This window comes from Fusarium poae, chromosome 2, assembly GCF_019609905.1.
Source record: "Fusarium poae strain DAOMC 252244 chromosome 2, whole genome shotgun sequence".
Taxonomy (NCBI): domain Eukaryota; kingdom Fungi; phylum Ascomycota; class Sordariomycetes; order Hypocreales; family Nectriaceae; genus Fusarium; species Fusarium poae.
Genome location: NC_058400.1, coordinates 8019582 through 8036830, shown reverse-complemented (window position 1 = coordinate 8036830; position 17249 = coordinate 8019582). Strand labels below are relative to the sequence as shown.

Here is a 17249-nt window from a genome sequence, read left to right as displayed (position 1 = left end):
TTACACAGCTTTTTGCTCTCATGCACAGAGTACCTGGTATTAAATAATTTTAGCCAGGGTTTCTCACATCCAATGCTATTCACTTATGAACGAACGATCATAGCAAGCATGTCTGTACTCTAACTAGCTCTGTTACCATGATTTTCTAGGAGACGCATAAGCTTAAATCCAGCCCTGTCAGGCGTACGGGTCGGGCTGCTATGATTCAAAGCTCTAATGTAGGTATATTAGGTAGGCAAGTAGGTACTTATGTTGAGGCTGAGCCGAAGTGAGCCCATGCGCCGGTGCAACGTTGTGGAGGGAGCCCTTCTTGATAGGAACAGTTCCAAACTCCGCGACATGAAGAGCAGCAACTCAAAGTAAGTTGATCACAGTGTGATGGAATCAGACAGCTACCTCATTAGCTGAGATCTTGGCCATGTTGAATGATTTGGCGTCGTTCGTGCGATTTTGGAGATGATGGCTCAAGGAAATCCTAAAACTGCAATCCCCGATCGTTTGATGCATGAGCTTATTATTACTGGCTCCAGGCTTGCACAGATGAACCAGGATTGGCCAGGGAAAATGTGACAAACTTGTCTGATTCCTCGATTCCCCTGGCTCTGTCACCTGCAGACAGTTCTGCATTAGGAATGCCATGGGCCGTAATGGAAGTGGTAGGCTCTCTGTTTTCCATCTTTGTTGCTACTTCACAGCACTTTTATCAAGGCCATCGAATCTGGATCCTGGAACTCTGCCAGGATTACATTGCCCACCATGTTGGTCAAATGCAAGCAACATGCAATCCCGTTGAATGTTCTTGACGTGATGAGAATCCTGTCTGTAATATGCCGGTATCAGAGCAATATACCTATAGCGGTTGGTATTGTCGCATCGTCATTGATCAAATCAAACATATCATTTCGGTTCAAAAACTCTGTTAGTTTTACCTCACCATGTATTATACAAGCTGAATACGCCCACATATGACATGGCACATGCCCAGCCCTTAAAAGCTTGGTCCGCCCTTCCGATACATGCAGAATCAGAATTTCTTTACAAGCCCTGCCCTGCCATGGATGACATGGACTTGCTCATCACTGATCCCCGGTTTGTGCTTTTATTCTTCATCAGGGGTCCGCGGAGATCCCTTCCAGTTGAAGCCCCCTAGGCCAGCATATGAACCGTGATGATCTTAGGGATCTCGAAGATCTCGCGGCTAGTTCTACCCGGCCTGGTAATGGAAGGTCGCACAAGAAACGTAAGAGCTATGTCACCCGGAACGGAACATTGCCCGATTTCTGCCTTCCGTTTTGGTTTGCCACTGCAGCACTCGCCTGTATCCTTGCAGGCATTTGATGTTGATATTTGGGTAAAACTAGTACAGGCGAGATTCAGAATGAGGACATATCCATATGATACGTACCTGCTGAGGCGGCCGCGCTCTTGACGTCCCTGTATAAAGTACTTCGGGGCAGAGTGTATGCTGCGCATTCAGTCTCTGATTCTATTCTTGGTTCATCGTTAGGTATATACCCAGCGGCCTATTCACGGCATGTTGACAACGGAGCCCATTGCTTTGCCTTGAGGTTTGTTCCAGCTTGAAAACGCTAGATTCGGCCGGAGCTTGCATGAGAGAGTTGGTGGTTTAATTATTGATATGTCTATCAGTCTAGTATCCATTCTGCCCTTCCCATCAAAGTAAGTGAAGCCTGGTCGAAGTGCCGTTTTTGACAAACAACATGGTCCGATGATCATGGGCTTGATCAGTTGGCAAGCAGGTTGGCTCTTGAAACCGGCGAAAGCTTCCGTCTCCACCGAGAAGCGCCATCATGGAGGGGGAAATCATGATATCTGTCCAGCAATATGGAACACAATCGCGACAGGGCTTCTGTTTTGCAACAGTTGTCGGCTCGAAGCGTATCAGATGTTTGCCGCCCGGTGTGTTAAGCGCAACCACATGGGTTTGTTCACCCTTTCCCCTGGTCTTAATTATACAGTATGATTGGCTTTAAGCGAAACCTTTAGCGAGTTGCCAAAAGTTGTCCATCTTGGTTCGAGCCAGGGCATCTCTCGCTTCCGAGTCTGTCTCGCAGACCTTACTGCCCCACTTTCTGAATGCTCGAGCCTTCTCTTCACCTTCGAAGATGAGCTTGCATTCATTCATCGACATGTCCTTGAGCTCGCCGGTTTCCTTTTCAGCAAGAAGCCAGTCGCGTGTGGCGCCTTGCTTTCCGTCTCGGTCTCTTGACGGCGAATTCTCGGTCCAGTCGATTCGGTTAAGCATAAGCTTTTTGAACTTCTTGATACCCCATTCGCCTCCCTCAACGATTACCAGGTTGAACTTGGGGTGCATGATGCATGTACCTGTGAGAGCCAGTTGATCAGCGTTGACGCCAATCTTGTATCGATGTTGTCCGTTCGCCAGGCTTCCGATTTTGAATACGAGCATGTGAATTCCCTTTTCGGCATCTTTTTGTTGGTTTGCCGCCAATTTTTCGTGCTTTTGGTCCTTGGTGAGCTTCCTTGCCTCATTTGATTCGACGTGCTTTTGGTGGCGTTCGGCAATTTCACGGTTCACGCGTGCTTCGACGGCAGTAGGGTCCTTGACAGCGACTGTACAGATATTAGCAGGTGGATAAAACGAATAGCAATGTGTGCGAAACTTACCGTCACCAAGGACTCGCATCAGGTTGCCCTTCTTGACCTTGGGAGGAGGTGCTGGCACCAGTCCCAGACGAATCTTAGCTTGCATCTCCTTCAACTCAGCCATTCTGCGTTGTCGTCGTAGCTTTTGTCGTTCCTTCTTTACCAAAAACATTGGCTTAGCAGCTGGAACATGTCCATCTTGAGGCGGCTCAAGAGCAACAGGGTGTTGTATGTATTCGGTGATGATAGTGTCAGGTGTCGTGAGCTTGAGCTTGGAGGGATCATCCAGAACATCGTAGCTCCCGCCCTCGACAAGTCCTTCGTCCCACCACTCGATTGCAGGGGGTGCTTCCACTACAAAATTTCTTTCCACGTCTAGGTCGTCATCAATGCCTGCCTTTCGAGTTTGCTCTGCAATCCGTTTCTTCATCGCCTCCAGGGCGGCCTGTCGACGTAAAGCATTGGCTTGTGCGATATATTTGCCCTTCTGATTGAACACGAGTGATCGAGACTGGCGCGCTTTTCCTCCGCCTGGTTGTGCTGAGGAACTTGGGTCGAAGTACGGGTTTTCTCCGCTTTCTCTGTTGACAGAAGCTGGTCTGGACGCATCTTGCGATCGGGGCTTATCTGATCTTGCGCCTGACGGTGCTGGTGTTGATTCCTTCGATTTGTTATATGATCCCAAGTCCTCCAAGGCAGGGTGAAGTCCAACGTTCAAACCACCCTTTGCTTTGCTAGTACCGATAGCTGCAGCAACACGTGCTTTTAGCGCAGCCATCCTGTCTGCAGCAGATTCTGGCTTTTGCACTCTTGATGAGGCATCATGACGAGGGCCGAGGCCAGGAGACTGGTTGCGTTCCATTTGCAGTTTGTCCAGATAATCGCACAGCTGCCTAGCTGTTCGCGATCCTTGGAAAGGGTACTGAGGTTCTATTCGGGTCCGTATCGACGTTGATAATCGCTCTGGGTTTCTTCAGGTTGTCGCTGTACTCGAATGTCACGTTGCGCTAGTTTGTTGATGGACATAAGATGGGCTCTCAAAGATGATGCAAATAGGTAGACAGTAACGCATGGACCCGCGTGCAGACGAATCGCGCGCAACAGTGGCGGGTAATGGTCCGGTCTAAATTTCTGCCGCCCCGCACCGCCAAAAAATTGTTTCTCTAGCAAAGCTCCCCACTGCCTGCATGATTTACTTTTACTTCGCATACTGCGCTGGGGAATGGATTTCATCAGTTAACCCAAAGACGTCGCTCAATCGCTAATATTCTTTTCGCTCGAGAGAGCGGCATCAACTCCACCATGAATATCGCACAGCCGATCTCGTCCGGGGTCGAGAGTGTCGAATTCACCTTCTTGTCGCCAAAAGAAATACGAGCAATCTCTGTGAAGAGAATTGAAAACGACAGCACCTTCGACAATCTCCTCAATCCTGTACCTGGTGGTCTATATGATCCTGCTCTTGGCTCCTGGGGCGATGCGCCGTAAGTTCCAATGGCTGCTAGTCAAACGTCGACACAAGGCTAACTGAATCTTAGGTGTACAACATGTAATCTGAACCAGGCCACCTGTCCCGGCCATCCCGGCCATATCCAGCTTCCTGTCCCAGTGTATCACCCCGTCTTCATGGACCAAGCTTATCGACTCTTGAAGGCGACTTGCGTCTACTGCAAGGGGTTCCGACTTCCTCAGAAGGACCTTCACAAATACATGTGCAAGCTTAAGCTTCTCCAACATGGCTTGATCCAAGAAGCCCATATGGTCGGCGTTATTGGCGAAAACGACCTGGCTATCCAACTTGGAAACTTTTCTGAACTTGAAAGTGAAGCCGAAGAGGAAGGCGCCAGCAGTTCGATCGACAACGTGACTCGCGCAAGAGACAAGTATGTTGATAAGTGTCTTCGTGGTATTAAGATTAAGCGCGGCGATGCGAAGAGAGGGAAACACGAAGGCTCAAGCGAAATGCGACGCGAGGTCATTAAGGAATTCCTTGCAGAGATCACCAAGCGAAGACTTTGCGCCAGCTGTAACGGCATCTCGCCCTCATACCGCAAGGATCGATTCGTCAAGGTCTTTGAGAGATCGCTATCCGACAAGGAAAAGGCCAAGATGGCCCAAAAGAACTTGAGACAATCCGATGCCATGACCAGAGTTCAACAGGCCACAACGAAACAAAAACCTGACGGATACTCCTCCGACGAGGGTGTGGCAGATGTCGTTTCCCCCACTCTTGAGAAGTCGCAACTTGCCGGAGATAATGCCGAGCAAGATACAGAGATGATGGATGCCGATGAAACTCCTGCCTTTTCTGCTTCACAGCGATACATTAGTGCCATGGAGGTTCACGCCCGTCTAAGCGAGCTATTCACTAAGGAGCAAGACTTGATCTCCCTCGTTTACAACGCAAAACCTGCAACCAGAAGTTCAAAGAAGGTCACTCCCGACATGTTCTTTTTGACGACCATCCTAGTCCCTCCCAACCGCTACCGTCCCGAAGCCCGAACAGGCGAGTCCGAGATTTCTGAAGCCCAACAAAACTCTCTTTACAAAAACATCCTTCGAGGCTGCGGAACAATCGCCCGACTACACAAACAACTGAAGGAGGAGAATGCCGATGTCAATCAGCTGCATCAAGCGTGGACAGAACTACAGGAGTCGATCAACTCACTCATCGATAAGGACAAGAACCCCGTTCAAGGTGCTGCCGCGAAGCGCAATGAGGATGGTATCAAGCAGAAGCTTGAAAAGAAGGAGGGTCTCTTCCGAAAGAACATGATGGGTAAGCGTGTCAACTACGCAGCCCGAAGTGTTATTTCTCCCGATCCCAATATCGAAACTAACGAAATTGGTGTGCCTCCCGTCTTTGCGAAGAAGTTGACATACCCTGAGCCCGTCACAAGCCACAACTTCCGAGACATGCAACAAGCAGTTATTAATGGTGTTGACAAATGGCCCGGTGCTTTCGCGATCGAAAACGAAAATGGCCAAATTGTCAACCTTCGCAACAAGTCGGTTGACGACCGTGTGTCTTTGGCTAATCAGCTCCTCGCTCCCACAAGCAGCAACGCTGCTCGTACCAGCAACAAGAAGGTTTACCGACATCTTACCAACGGTGATGTCGTCTTGATGAACCGACAGCCGACACTCCACAAGCCGTCTATCATGGGTCACAGAGTTCGTGTCCTGCCTGGTGAAAAAACGATTCGCATGCACTACGCCAACTGCAACACCTACAACGCCGATTTCGATGGAGATGAAATGAATATGCATTTCCCCCAGAACGAAGTTGCTCGAGCAGAGGCTCTCCAAATTGCCGATACTGACCACCAATATCTTTCTGGCACGGCTGGAAAGCCTCTCCGAGGTCTTATCCAGGATCATATTTCAGTCTCCGTTGGCCTCTGTAACCGGGATACCTTTTTCACCAAGGGCGACTACCAGCAGTTAGTATACAACGCACTGCGACCCGAAAGCGGTCACATCGTCGGCGAGAGGATTGAGCTTGTCGCTCCAGCCGTAATCCGACCTGTCCCCAGGTGGACCGGAAAGCAGGTCATCACTACCATCCTGAAGAACATGCAGCCTCCCAACTGCGGTGGTCTTTGCATGGAGGCTAAGACACAGCTCAAGGCCAGTCAGTGGGGTAATGATTCTGAGGAAGGCACTGTACTGTTCCAGGATGGCGAGTTCATCACCGGAATTCTGGACAAGTCGCAAATCGGTCCTAGCTCTGGCGGTATCATCCACGCTATTCATGAAATTTATGGTCCTACTGTTGCTGGCAAACTTCTTAGCAGTCTGGGAAGATTACTCACAAGATACCTTAACATGAGGGCTTTCTCATGTGGTATGGACGATTTGAGACTCACGCGAAAGGGTGAGGAAGCCCGACGAGCAGCGCTCAAACCTGCCGACAATGTAGGAATTGAGGTTGCATCGGCCTACACTTCACTTACGGAAAATACTCGTCCTAACGACCCTTTGCTTTTGGAGCGTCTTGAAGAAGCAATGCGCGACGACAAGAAACAGGAAGGCCTTGATATGCTGATGAAGGAACGCCTCAGTAAGGTCACAGACGGTATCGAAAAGGCTACTATGCCGCACGGACTGGAGAAGGCTTTCCCCTTCAATCAGATGCAAGCAATGACAACCTCTGGTGCAAAGGGATCCAGAGTCAATGCCAATCTGATTTCTTGTAACCTGGGTCAGCAGGTTCTGGAAGGTCGCCGTGTTCCAATTATGGTCAGCGGCAAGTCGCTGCCCTGTTTCAACCCATATGAGACTCATGCCCGAGCTGGTGGTTACATTGTACAGCGTTTCCTTACGGGTATTCGCCCTCAGGAGTACTACTTCCATCATATGGCTGGTCGAGAAGGTCTGATTGATACTGCTGTCAAGACATCACGTTCCGGTTATCTACAGAGATGTGTCATCAAGGGTATGGAAGGCCTGACTGTCGCTTACGATACCACCGTAAGAGATGCCGATGGCTCCATAATCCAGTTCATGTACGGCGAGGATGGTCTTGATGCTTGCAAACAAAAATACTTGGAAGAATTCAGCTTCATCTTGAAGAATGTCACTTCGGAGGCTGCTCAGCTCCGATACGACCCCAGCGTCGGAGAACGACTGGGAATGCATCGCGAGGCCATTACCAAGTACATGAAGAAAGCTCTCAAGCACACCAACATCAATGACCCCAAGGTTGAGGACATGGAGTACACGAAGAATCTCAAGCACATCAACATCCAGGACCCGATCTCGAGTCACTTCAACCCCGCCACCACCGCATTCGCTACTTCTGAGAAATTCTTCTGGAAAATGACCAGATATCTCAAGAACAACAAGGATGGTCTTGTCCGTGACAAGTCTGACAAGAACAAACAGGCGCTCTCGCGCGTGAGTCTAAACAAGAAGAACGCGGAGATGCTTTTCGCAATGAAATACCTGCGCTCTCTTGTTGAGCCTGGAGAAGCGGTCGGTATCGTGGCAGGCCAATCTGTTGGAGAGCCTTCGACACAGATGACACTGAACACTTTCCATTTGGCTGGTCACTCTGCCAAGAACGTCACACTCGGTATTCCTCGACTACGAGAAATTCTTATGACCGCTAGCGATAAGATTTCCACCCCAGCCATGTCGATTTACCCCATTGAGGAGATGTCTGCGGAGGATGCGAAGGTCTTTGCCAAGTCCATCTCAGTATTGCCTCTGGGCTACATTCTCGACAGCATCCATGTCGAAGAGAAGGTTGGCCAAGGCAAGCTTTTTGGCTCAGCCAAGATTTACTCGATCAACCTCAAGTTCTTTGACTCAAAGGAGTACACAGAGACTTATGCCATCAAAATTTCAGACGTCGTTGATGCAGTGGAGAAGAAGCTCCTACACCGGTTGCTGTCCCTTGTAAAGAGGGATATCAAGAAGCGACAAACCCATTCTACAATGGCCACTCCCGAGATTGGTGTGAAGGCTGGTGTTGTGGAGACAGCTGCCCCTAACGCCGAGGCTGCCGGCAATTTCGACGAGGACGACGATGAAGAAGAAGGCGACGATGACGCGACAAATGCGAAGCAACGAGCCAACAGGAGCGAGGCAGTGTCGTATGGTCCCAATGACGATGATGATGATGCTGTACAAGAGGAGATGAGCCGCGATGCTGCTGATGCTGACCTCGATGATGAGGGCTTCGGCGGTAGCCAACGACGAGCCGGCGACGAAGAGGATGAGGACAGCGGTGCCGTCAATTGGGGTGCCAAGATGCGAACCGAACGTGTTCTTGAGCAATACCTTGATGTCACGGATTTCACATTCGATGAAAAGAATGGAACCGACTGCAGCTTCACCCTTGAGTTTGACTCGGCCATTCCCAAAATCCTTATGCTCAACCTTGTCCAAGATGCTGTCAAGAAGACCGTGATCCAAGAGATCTCTGGTGTCAGATCCTGCGACTACCATGAGGAGAAAAATGACAACAAAATCACCAGAGTCATCCACACAGAAGGTGTCAACTTGCAGGCTATGCAGCGATACAGCGATTTCATCGACCCCAACCGTATCCAGACCAACGACATCGCGGCTGTCTTGGAGGTTTACGGTGTTGAGGCAGCTCGACAGAACATTGTGCAGGAGCTGGCTGGCGTCTTCGGCTCTCACGGTATCAAGGTCGACAACCGCCACTTGAACCTGATCGGTGACCACATGACAAGGAACGGTGGTTTCACACCATTCAACCGAATGGGTCTCAAGGGCAACGTCAGTCCGTTCACCAAGATGAGTTTCGAGACGACATTGGGATTCCTAAAGGATGCCGTGTTGGATGGTGACTGGGATGACCTCTCTACACCCAGTGGTCGGTTGGTGATGGGCAGACTTGGAAAGGTTGGCACTGGTGGTTTCGATGTTTTGGCGCAGCTTCCTACATATCATGTTGATTCTCTGGCGTAATACGGTTTGTTAAAAAAAGAGTGGATGCAACGAATTTGATTGTGTATTTAATGTTTCTTTCTATAATCACAAAAACAACCAGTGTTCCCTAGATTGATGATAATTGTTGTGCTCACTTCCCTACAACTTGACTGATCAATGTGCAACTTTCGTCATATCGTTTTATCATGCATGCACTTGGTTTCTCAGCCCACGATGGCGCATGTTAATCTTCCCTTTTGGCGCTCGTAATACGGCATTTTGCCACCAAGAAATCTACCAAGCATGAGTCACATTCATACAACTTAAATCATAATAATCGAACATTCACCAGTATCGTATTCCAGGAAGACGCATGTGTTTACTCCAGGTGCGATATCACATTATACTCGAGTGCGTGTGCGCGCAAGCGATTAAACTACTTGGTTGTTGTCGGTGGCGAGTCATACGAGGAACAAATTGTAATGGTGAAAGACCTTTTGGTCGTTTGTTAAAAAGGCAGCTATATTGCTTGCCACTAACTGATGTACAAGCCTGTATAAAACATGTTCCTCGTGAACGCCTTGATTATCCCCTAACCATGATATCCCTCGTCAAAAGCAAAAGTTCGTGATCCTTCCATAGCCATACTCGAGCTTAGTTGCGCTCACCTCGGAGGCGACGAGCGAGCTGGATGTCCTTAGACTGGATAGTGACACGCTTGGCGTGGATGGCACAGAGGTTGGTGTCCTCAAAGAGAGAGACGAGGTAAGACTCGACGGACTCCTGGAGAGCACCGATGGCGGAGGACTGGAATCGGAGATCAGACTTGAAGTCCTGGGCAATCTCACGGACCTGTTGATTGAATGTTAGTTGATGCCAGGCGATGATGCGATGTTTGAGTGATGCTTACGAGTCGCTGGAAGGGGAGCTTTCGGATGAGAAGCTCAGTGGACTTCTGGTATCGTCGAATCTCACGGAGAGCGACGGTACCGGGCTTGTAGCGGTGAGGCTTCTTGACACCACCGGTAGAGGGGGCGGACTTGCGGGCTGATGAAGATGTTAGCGATGATGTTCGTGATAATAATTAAAGACGCGTGTCGCGTCAAGTCGCGGTGAGAACTTACCAGCCTTGGAAGCGAGCTGCTTGCGAGGGGCCTTGCCACCAGTGGACTTGCGGGCGGTTTGCTTAGTGCGAGCCATTGTTAATGATTGATGTGATGATGTAGAAAGTTGTTGTTGATGTGTTGATGGTTGTGGGGGTGGAAGGCTGAAGTGGGTGTGTGATGCAGAAGGGAAAGTTGAGAGAGGGAGCAGGCGGGGGGAATCCTTTATACCTGTGGCATTAGGCGGCGGCTGATCTGACTTCAGTGGACCGTGCGCGCTGATTGGAGTGCGTTTTTCCTAATCACCCATCGAAAATGGAAAAATGGGTCCAAGCCTAAAATGCAGGCCTTAGTTGTGCAAAAAAAAAACATCTTGCGTGCTGAATTTTCATTGGCTCGAAATTCCTCCACGCAGCTGGAATGCTCCACGCTTTGTGGCCCAGCCTTTTTGATCTGATCTGTTTCTGCAAGGCAACCAATGGCAAATTTGGTGAGTAACCACAGTAAGGTTAGATAGGCAACGCTCACGGGTGCGGCACTTGGTGACTGAGGCAAACGAACATTCCGGGGAAACGGACCAGATTCTGGGGAACATTTACAGTACGACACTATCTGAGTAGCTGGAGCATGCCTGTATCCGTATGCATAGTATGTAGTTGTAGTTTATTGCCTTTGGATCGGGCTGCATACACTTGGCATGGACTGAGTCAGTGGGTTGATGTTTCTATGGATTCATTATTGCTCTTATTGTGTCTTGTTACTCATGTGTGGATAGTTACTACAGTCTGCACCTTGATCATTTACAGTTTTAATTTAAAAATTTAAAAATTCGCTATGCTTTACCGTGCTTGTTGAGAATGGTGCACCGATTTTATTCCGAACAGTCTATCTTTGTTGTCCGTTTGAGTAGGTTGATACCATTTCATCTGTTTGATATCATTATCTTTTCAGCTACCTTTATCACAAGTCATCACAACAGCACGCAAACACGTATGAGTCACAAAGAAAGAAATGACACAGTATCTCATGAACAGTAAATGCTCAATGTAAACAATTCATCTATTCACATATCGTCTATATCGCACTCATCACGAACACTCTATGTATCATGTAACAAAATGCATCATCTACCCTGAACCAACAAGTTGTGGCCCATTGAAACTTATCCATTAACAAGGCGTTCATGGGTAGCTCTAGCGCTGTTGGCGGATGACTCTCTTCCATGCTGAAAGACCACCCCGCTTTTGAAAATCAACGCAGTCCGAATTTTTAATTCGCCCGCGCCATATTTTCGCGTCACTGATCGCGTCTCACAAGCAGGGATCAAGATCACAGAGTGGGTCTACCCAACTGATCACGGATCTGGCCCACTCGTACTTAAGCTCTCACACTCCCACCCTCACTTCTACACCTCATACTTCATCACTTCCATCCCACGACTCTATACCCATCAAACTACAGTATACACTTAGCGTGTATATCTCTATCATCACAACCTTTACACACCTCAAACTATCAACATGACTGGACGTAAGTAGCCTTGCCCTCACCGCATCGCCCCTCAGCATGCGCAACCTACCGACGCGTTTAACAACGCGCTTCGCACACATACAATAACATCAATACTAACTCATCGACAGGCGGCAAGGGCGGAAAGGGTCTCGGCAAGGGTGGTGCCAAGCGTCACCGAAAGATCTTGCGAGACAACATCCAGGGTATCACAAAGCCCGCTATCCGACGTCTCGCTCGTCGTGGTGGTGTCAAGCGTATCTCTGCCAGTAAGTTCCATCTGAAACGCGCACCAACAAGCAGTATCTAACCACTCACAGTGATCTACGAGGAGACCCGTGGTGTCCTGAAGACCTTCCTTGAGGGTGTCATCCGTGACGCCGTCACCTACACCGAGCACGCCAAGCGAAAGACTGTCACATCTCTCGATGTTGTCTACGCCCTGAAGCGACAGGGACGTACCCTCTACGGTTTCGGTGGTTAAGCGATTTTTGTTTTACATGCCTGTTACGAATCTTTGCGGTCGACTGCTTGCTGCGCAGGACCTTGTAGGGTGTTTCATGATGACATATGGGTCCGGTTATTGTTTTTGGGTGTTTTGTACCATAAGGGAATTGGGGGATTACATTCGGGGATAATCGAAAATGCCCTCGAGGCGATATTGATCACCATGATAACCAACCGACGTGACTAAATGCAAATGATAATACTGTAGACGCGTTCGCCCCCGGTGCCGCGTGACCAATTATCTATTGTTGGTGGTACCGAACGCGCTGCTATGTCCTTTCTGCACGGTAACGCGTCGACACGCGCTCCACATGTTATGGTCCGCAGTGTATCCATTTAGGTTTGAAGTAAATCTCACGAGCTAGCTAGAACTGGCTGCACGAGTGTTGCTGTGCTGGGACGCTAGCGGACTGTGATATGTTAATGTAAGAGACATGATGCTACTGCAGAATGGATAAGTTCATGTATATGCATCGCTGTTGATGCACGCATGTCGACGGCTATGGACTGTAATGTAATTGGAGTGAAAGTGTTTCATATTGACTGGATGGGTTTGTGACGGGACGTCGGTGATGATCTTACCGGTGTCGTGATGAGAATGATCAGCCTGCCCCGAACAGTCCGTAAGATAGGATCCCAAACATCAATTCAATAACGAAAACATATCTAATGTAAGTATACCGATTGGAAAGGAGAATCATATGGTCGACTTCCTACCAGCTTCGTAATGCAACTGGGTCCAAAAATCCTACCCTGGAGCACAACGCCGGTTTGGGTTGTAGACTCGACTGGACACGACGCACTCGCTTGAATCAGCATTGCGCCACTCAATGGATGAGTCACATATAATAACTTACTAAATACATCCATTGGAATTAGTAAATGGGCTTAGATCTATCAGCCTGGGCCGCGTGACTACCTGAGCCATATTCCAGATGACTGAACATTATAATTCTAGACCGATCCGATTCAACACGGGAGAAATACGAGATCTTGGCAGAAAGGCTAAACCAAGAACTCACTGATTGTCCTGGTCCTGGGATTGCAAACCTCAACAATTAGAGGCTCATCCTTGCTCATCTGAATGTCAACATTAGCGATGCTTGTCAATCGGCCGAATCTGTCGGGTAACGGAGCCTACGGGTGGCGAGATCAAACGATCGTCGGGCCTGGACCACGTGGGAGCCAGCTAAAATTAGAGGTTGCCACGCTTGGGATCCGGGGTCAGTTGAATCTCTGTCGGCGTACTCTGCACGTACTGGACATCGCTACAAATATTGGCCAAGGCTTGAAAATAAAAATCTGACCATGATTTAGGAAGGCTGTGTCTATGGAATCATGCGAATGCGATTGATTACCAATTCATTCCAAGAGAGAAAGCGAGGGATAAACTCGGACAACGCTCAAAACCCGAGAGCGACGGAAATAATGGTGTTAGCCGGGAATGCATAGCCCGACCGTTACAGCCGGTAGTGGATTTGTCACTGCCGTTTAGGTATAGTGCTAAACTTGCATACAGTACAACACTAAACAAACCCCCCACACTCGGCGAGGCCGAACCGGAAAAGCTGAAATCTGGAAACGAGATCTAATGCCCCAACAAAGAGTAGTAAATTCAAGCCACATCGGGAGAAAGTCAGATAGAGTAGGATGGAACTGTAAGAACTAATGCATGGAAGTTTTCAATCCCCTAGGGTGGAACATGCGATTTATGCTCGGGAAATGTCTCGCTCTTCGGTCGGAATTCAACAGCCCTATCCAGCCGTATTTCGTATAGCCTTGCAGCCAGAGGAAACTAATTGGGGCATCATAAAAATTGCCTGCGAGAAGAATGAGAGATCAAAGTATTCACTATGGCCTATGTCAATTTAGAGTAGACTTAGGTTGTTTATTCTGGTACACTAAATATTAGTTACTTTTTAATCTGTAGTATGGCTTTATAAAAAATGTTAAATACATATCAGAAACAGTCGAGGATATGTGATGCACCAGGCCATAGCCAAAGGGTTTCATGGTTAAGAAAATCAGGAGACGTGTTCAGTTCGGATAACAACCCAGTTGCTGTGTAACTTTTGTTTTTTGTTGAACTAATTGGCTTTTGGCTTGCCTGAAAGATCCAGTCGATTGACAATAATACTAAGCAAGATTTGACAACGCAATTCTGACTCTACGATGATATGGCAATGGAAGGTTCACATAGCAACCGAAGTTAATCAAGATAGAAGCTTATGCTGTGACACATATTGTAGCTGCTAAAATATACACCGAGTTGCTTGACCTTCCATTATCATCCAACATTATTACCTTGTCAGCTTGTCTATGCATACTGAAGAACATCTCAGAAAACCATGCCTATGCAATTCTGTAATCCCTGTGGGAACTTACTTCCGGAGACACAGAACCCGGAGGTTGAGTGCGACTGTTGCGGGGTGATGAGTAAAAGTGCGTATCTATCATTGCTCCGTCTTGAATGTGTCACTAAAGAACTGTGTCATCCTAGACACCTTGATAGGCACTGTCATCGTGTCCATCGCGGAAGACCCCGCCGAAGTGCGCAAAACGCCATGGCTCAACAAGTCGAAAAAGATATCCTCACTGGATACCTGGACCAAGATAGCCGAGGAGTGCACAAACTCACGATGTGGCGCGCAAGAGGTGCGTTACATTGCCCTCCAGCTTAGAAGTGCCGATGAGGGAACGACAATGTTTTACTTTTGTAAAAAGTGCGACCACAGGTGAGTGCGGCTAGCTTTCTAATGCTGATATATGCTCACATAATATTCAGGTGGACTGAGGACAATTGAGGCTCGGAGTGCTTTTGGCAGAGTGAAAGATGGAATGTTGTGAGGAAGCTCGGATACCCAGGTCTGGCACTCTGGCACACGCGGCCTTTGGTACCAGGCATCCAATATAACCTTTACACATTTTGAGTCCGGTACCGAGGTGAGGTTCAAAAATGCCGTCTCGGAGTTCCTGTCAATTAAATTCCATGTCACGTAACATGAACTCATCATGTGATGACAAGAAGTAGTCGGAAGCTGTATGTATATATTCGTGAGCTGTGGCTGTGCAGTTCCTGTCTGAAACTGGCAAAGATTCCCATACAACGTATCTACCTAGGTATTCTTGACAAGCTCAATGACATCCCAATTGGAGTTATTACTTGGAACCCAGCAGTTCACAGGCCAAATAAAGAGATTCGCCCCGTGGATCTGACCTCACTGACAGATGGAATTATTAGACCAGATGTCTAAAGCCAGCTTGGACTCTGGCTCAAAGGAACAAAAAGTGGCGGATCGTCCGGCCTGAGCCGTAGCCGTTGCGGGTCCATTGGCCTCCAGCCTTACCCGCGGAGTTGAATATCAAGAGCGCTTAGTAGTTAGCACGTAAAGCACTGCCAGTGTGCATAAACGAAATCCGAAGCGACCTCTGAACCGTGTTCTCGGACCGGCAAATCGGTATTTTTTTCCATGCGTGAACCTCCGTTCAATCCTGGCACAGCGGAATACCGGAGGAGTGATTCATCAGCTTCGCTGTACAGTACTAATGAGTCACCCAGCCTAATTCATCAACTCAGCCCGAATGAGAGTGGATTTATAAACATTGTTACGGGGAAGAGGTGTGTACATCTCTCGAATTATTGACAGTTTATGCTGATACCAAGCAGCCGGATGATCACCCATCCCCATTTTGTATGCAGGTGCCTGTATCGTCAGATTTAGTGCCTATCATATGCATGCAACTGTTTATCAATCAAGGGCTAGACGTAACGAAAGCTCCCTCTTCCTATCCATATCAAGAAGTCTTGTCCGAACCCCATTGAAACACGACTATCAACTAAACTGCTTCTCGGGTGGTCCGTTGCTGTATTCTGCCTGCTCACGCGGAGAAACACAAGACAGCGAGTTTCTGTTGTGGGTAAAAGATCGATCTAGCCAACTTAAAAATGGAAAGGACCAGGATGCATTCTGTAGTTGTGGCTTAGCGGGTTGAAGCGCCACACATCTGATTGGTTGTCTTACCAAGTCCGATAGAACCCGGCAACTGGTACGGTTAGCTGTAGCGGGTCGGTCAGGCCGAGAACGTTGTCACTCTGGCAGCTCGAGATTTGTCGTTTGTCCTACCACGATGGTTCTTGATTTGCTTGGTAGGGTGTGCTATGAGTAAAATGCAACTAGGGTGGGTTCCTGCGTCGCAAGTCTAATTGTACAGCAATGTACTGTATCCCTTTGGTAGCTGTAGGTTGAAGAGTTTTTTTTCCATTGATTCCCTGACTTTACCCTTTTTGCAGACTTTTCCCGTAGTGGGTGGTAGTTGTCGGAAAAAGGCATGCGAGGTGCTGAACTGGCAGTTGAGAAACAAGGAGAGAAATAAACACGTGCCTTGTCACCCCATCTGCCGTGTCATGCGATGAGTAGATCGAAGAAGTTTCTCTCCCACTATTAACTCTTGGTTCGTGCTCACTAGACTGATCGAGAACAGGCAGCTCATCTTGGTTTACTTGGCTTCATCGTATGTACAGTACATTGATGTATCGACATACGACAATGAGTCTCATGTGACCCACGACGAAGACTCATCATGTGATGACAAATTTGGAGCATGTCCGTAGTTCCGTGCATGCAGACAGAGATAGACTCAGATAGAGTGTGGCGGAATTATCAAAGTGGCGCAGAAAGTAGATTACAAAGCGTGGTATGTGGCTGTGTCGTTACCGAAAGTTGAAGCTGCCATGGAAGGAAATGCAGCTACGTCGGTATGAAAGTGAGCGATGACAGACAAAAGGATCGGCGGAGCTAGGCTACGTCAGTGGAACCGCTCAACAAGCCTGAGAAAAACTTGAGCATGCTGGGGCAGGCTAAGATTTTCCTCTACAGCGTCAGAGGTCAAAGGCATTGGGATAGCCTATTGGGCACCGTCGCCGATGGGCCCCTATCGGCGTCAGAGCCCTGCAGCTCCCTCCCAAGCTGGACTTGGTCCTTCCACTGAAACCTGGGCTTGAGGTTGGGAAAACCCAAATGATACGTATCGCAACCCTTGCTATCTGCTAGGAACGGCATGGTAAGTAATAGGTAAGGTACTGAACGGGCGGGCTTG

At 48.5% G+C, this 17249-nt stretch overlaps 4 protein-coding genes across 4 annotated transcripts; 2 read left to right on the top strand and 2 right to left on the bottom strand.

Moving 5' to 3' along the window:
- Positions 1-1990: 1990 nt before the first annotated feature.
- On the bottom strand, positions 1991-3490 carry FPOAC1_006751 (uncharacterized protein; the record flags this gene model as incomplete). The annotated part of the gene is made up of 2 exons (XM_044851226.1): positions 1991-2595; positions 2650-3490. 2 exons carry the CDS (start codon positions 3488-3490, stop codon positions 1991-1993), a joined length of 1446 nt encoding a protein of 481 aa, XP_044709938.1.
- Positions 3491-3930: 440 nt separating this feature from the next.
- Positions 3931-9072, top strand: FPOAC1_006750 (uncharacterized protein; the record flags this gene model as incomplete). Its single annotated transcript, XM_044851225.1, has 2 exons — positions 3931-4112; positions 4167-9072. The coding sequence occupies 2 exons, from the start codon at positions 3931-3933 to the stop codon at positions 9070-9072; spliced, it is 5088 nt and encodes a 1695-aa protein (XP_044709937.1).
- A 615-nt stretch (positions 9073-9687) lies between these two features.
- Positions 9688-10233, bottom strand: HHT1 (histone H3.1; the record flags this gene model as incomplete). The annotated part of the gene is made up of 3 exons (XM_044851224.1): positions 9688-9885; positions 9944-10080; positions 10158-10233. 3 exons carry the CDS (start codon positions 10231-10233, stop codon positions 9688-9690), a joined length of 411 nt encoding a protein of 136 aa, XP_044709936.1.
- Positions 10234-11656: 1423 nt separating this feature from the next.
- On the top strand, positions 11657-12129 carry FPOAC1_006748 (uncharacterized protein; the record flags this gene model as incomplete). The annotated part of the gene is made up of 3 exons (XM_044851223.1): positions 11657-11666; positions 11777-11914; positions 11966-12129. The coding sequence occupies 3 exons, from the start codon at positions 11657-11659 to the stop codon at positions 12127-12129; spliced, it is 312 nt and encodes a 103-aa protein (XP_044709935.1).
- Positions 12130-17249: the final 5120 nt, after the last annotated feature.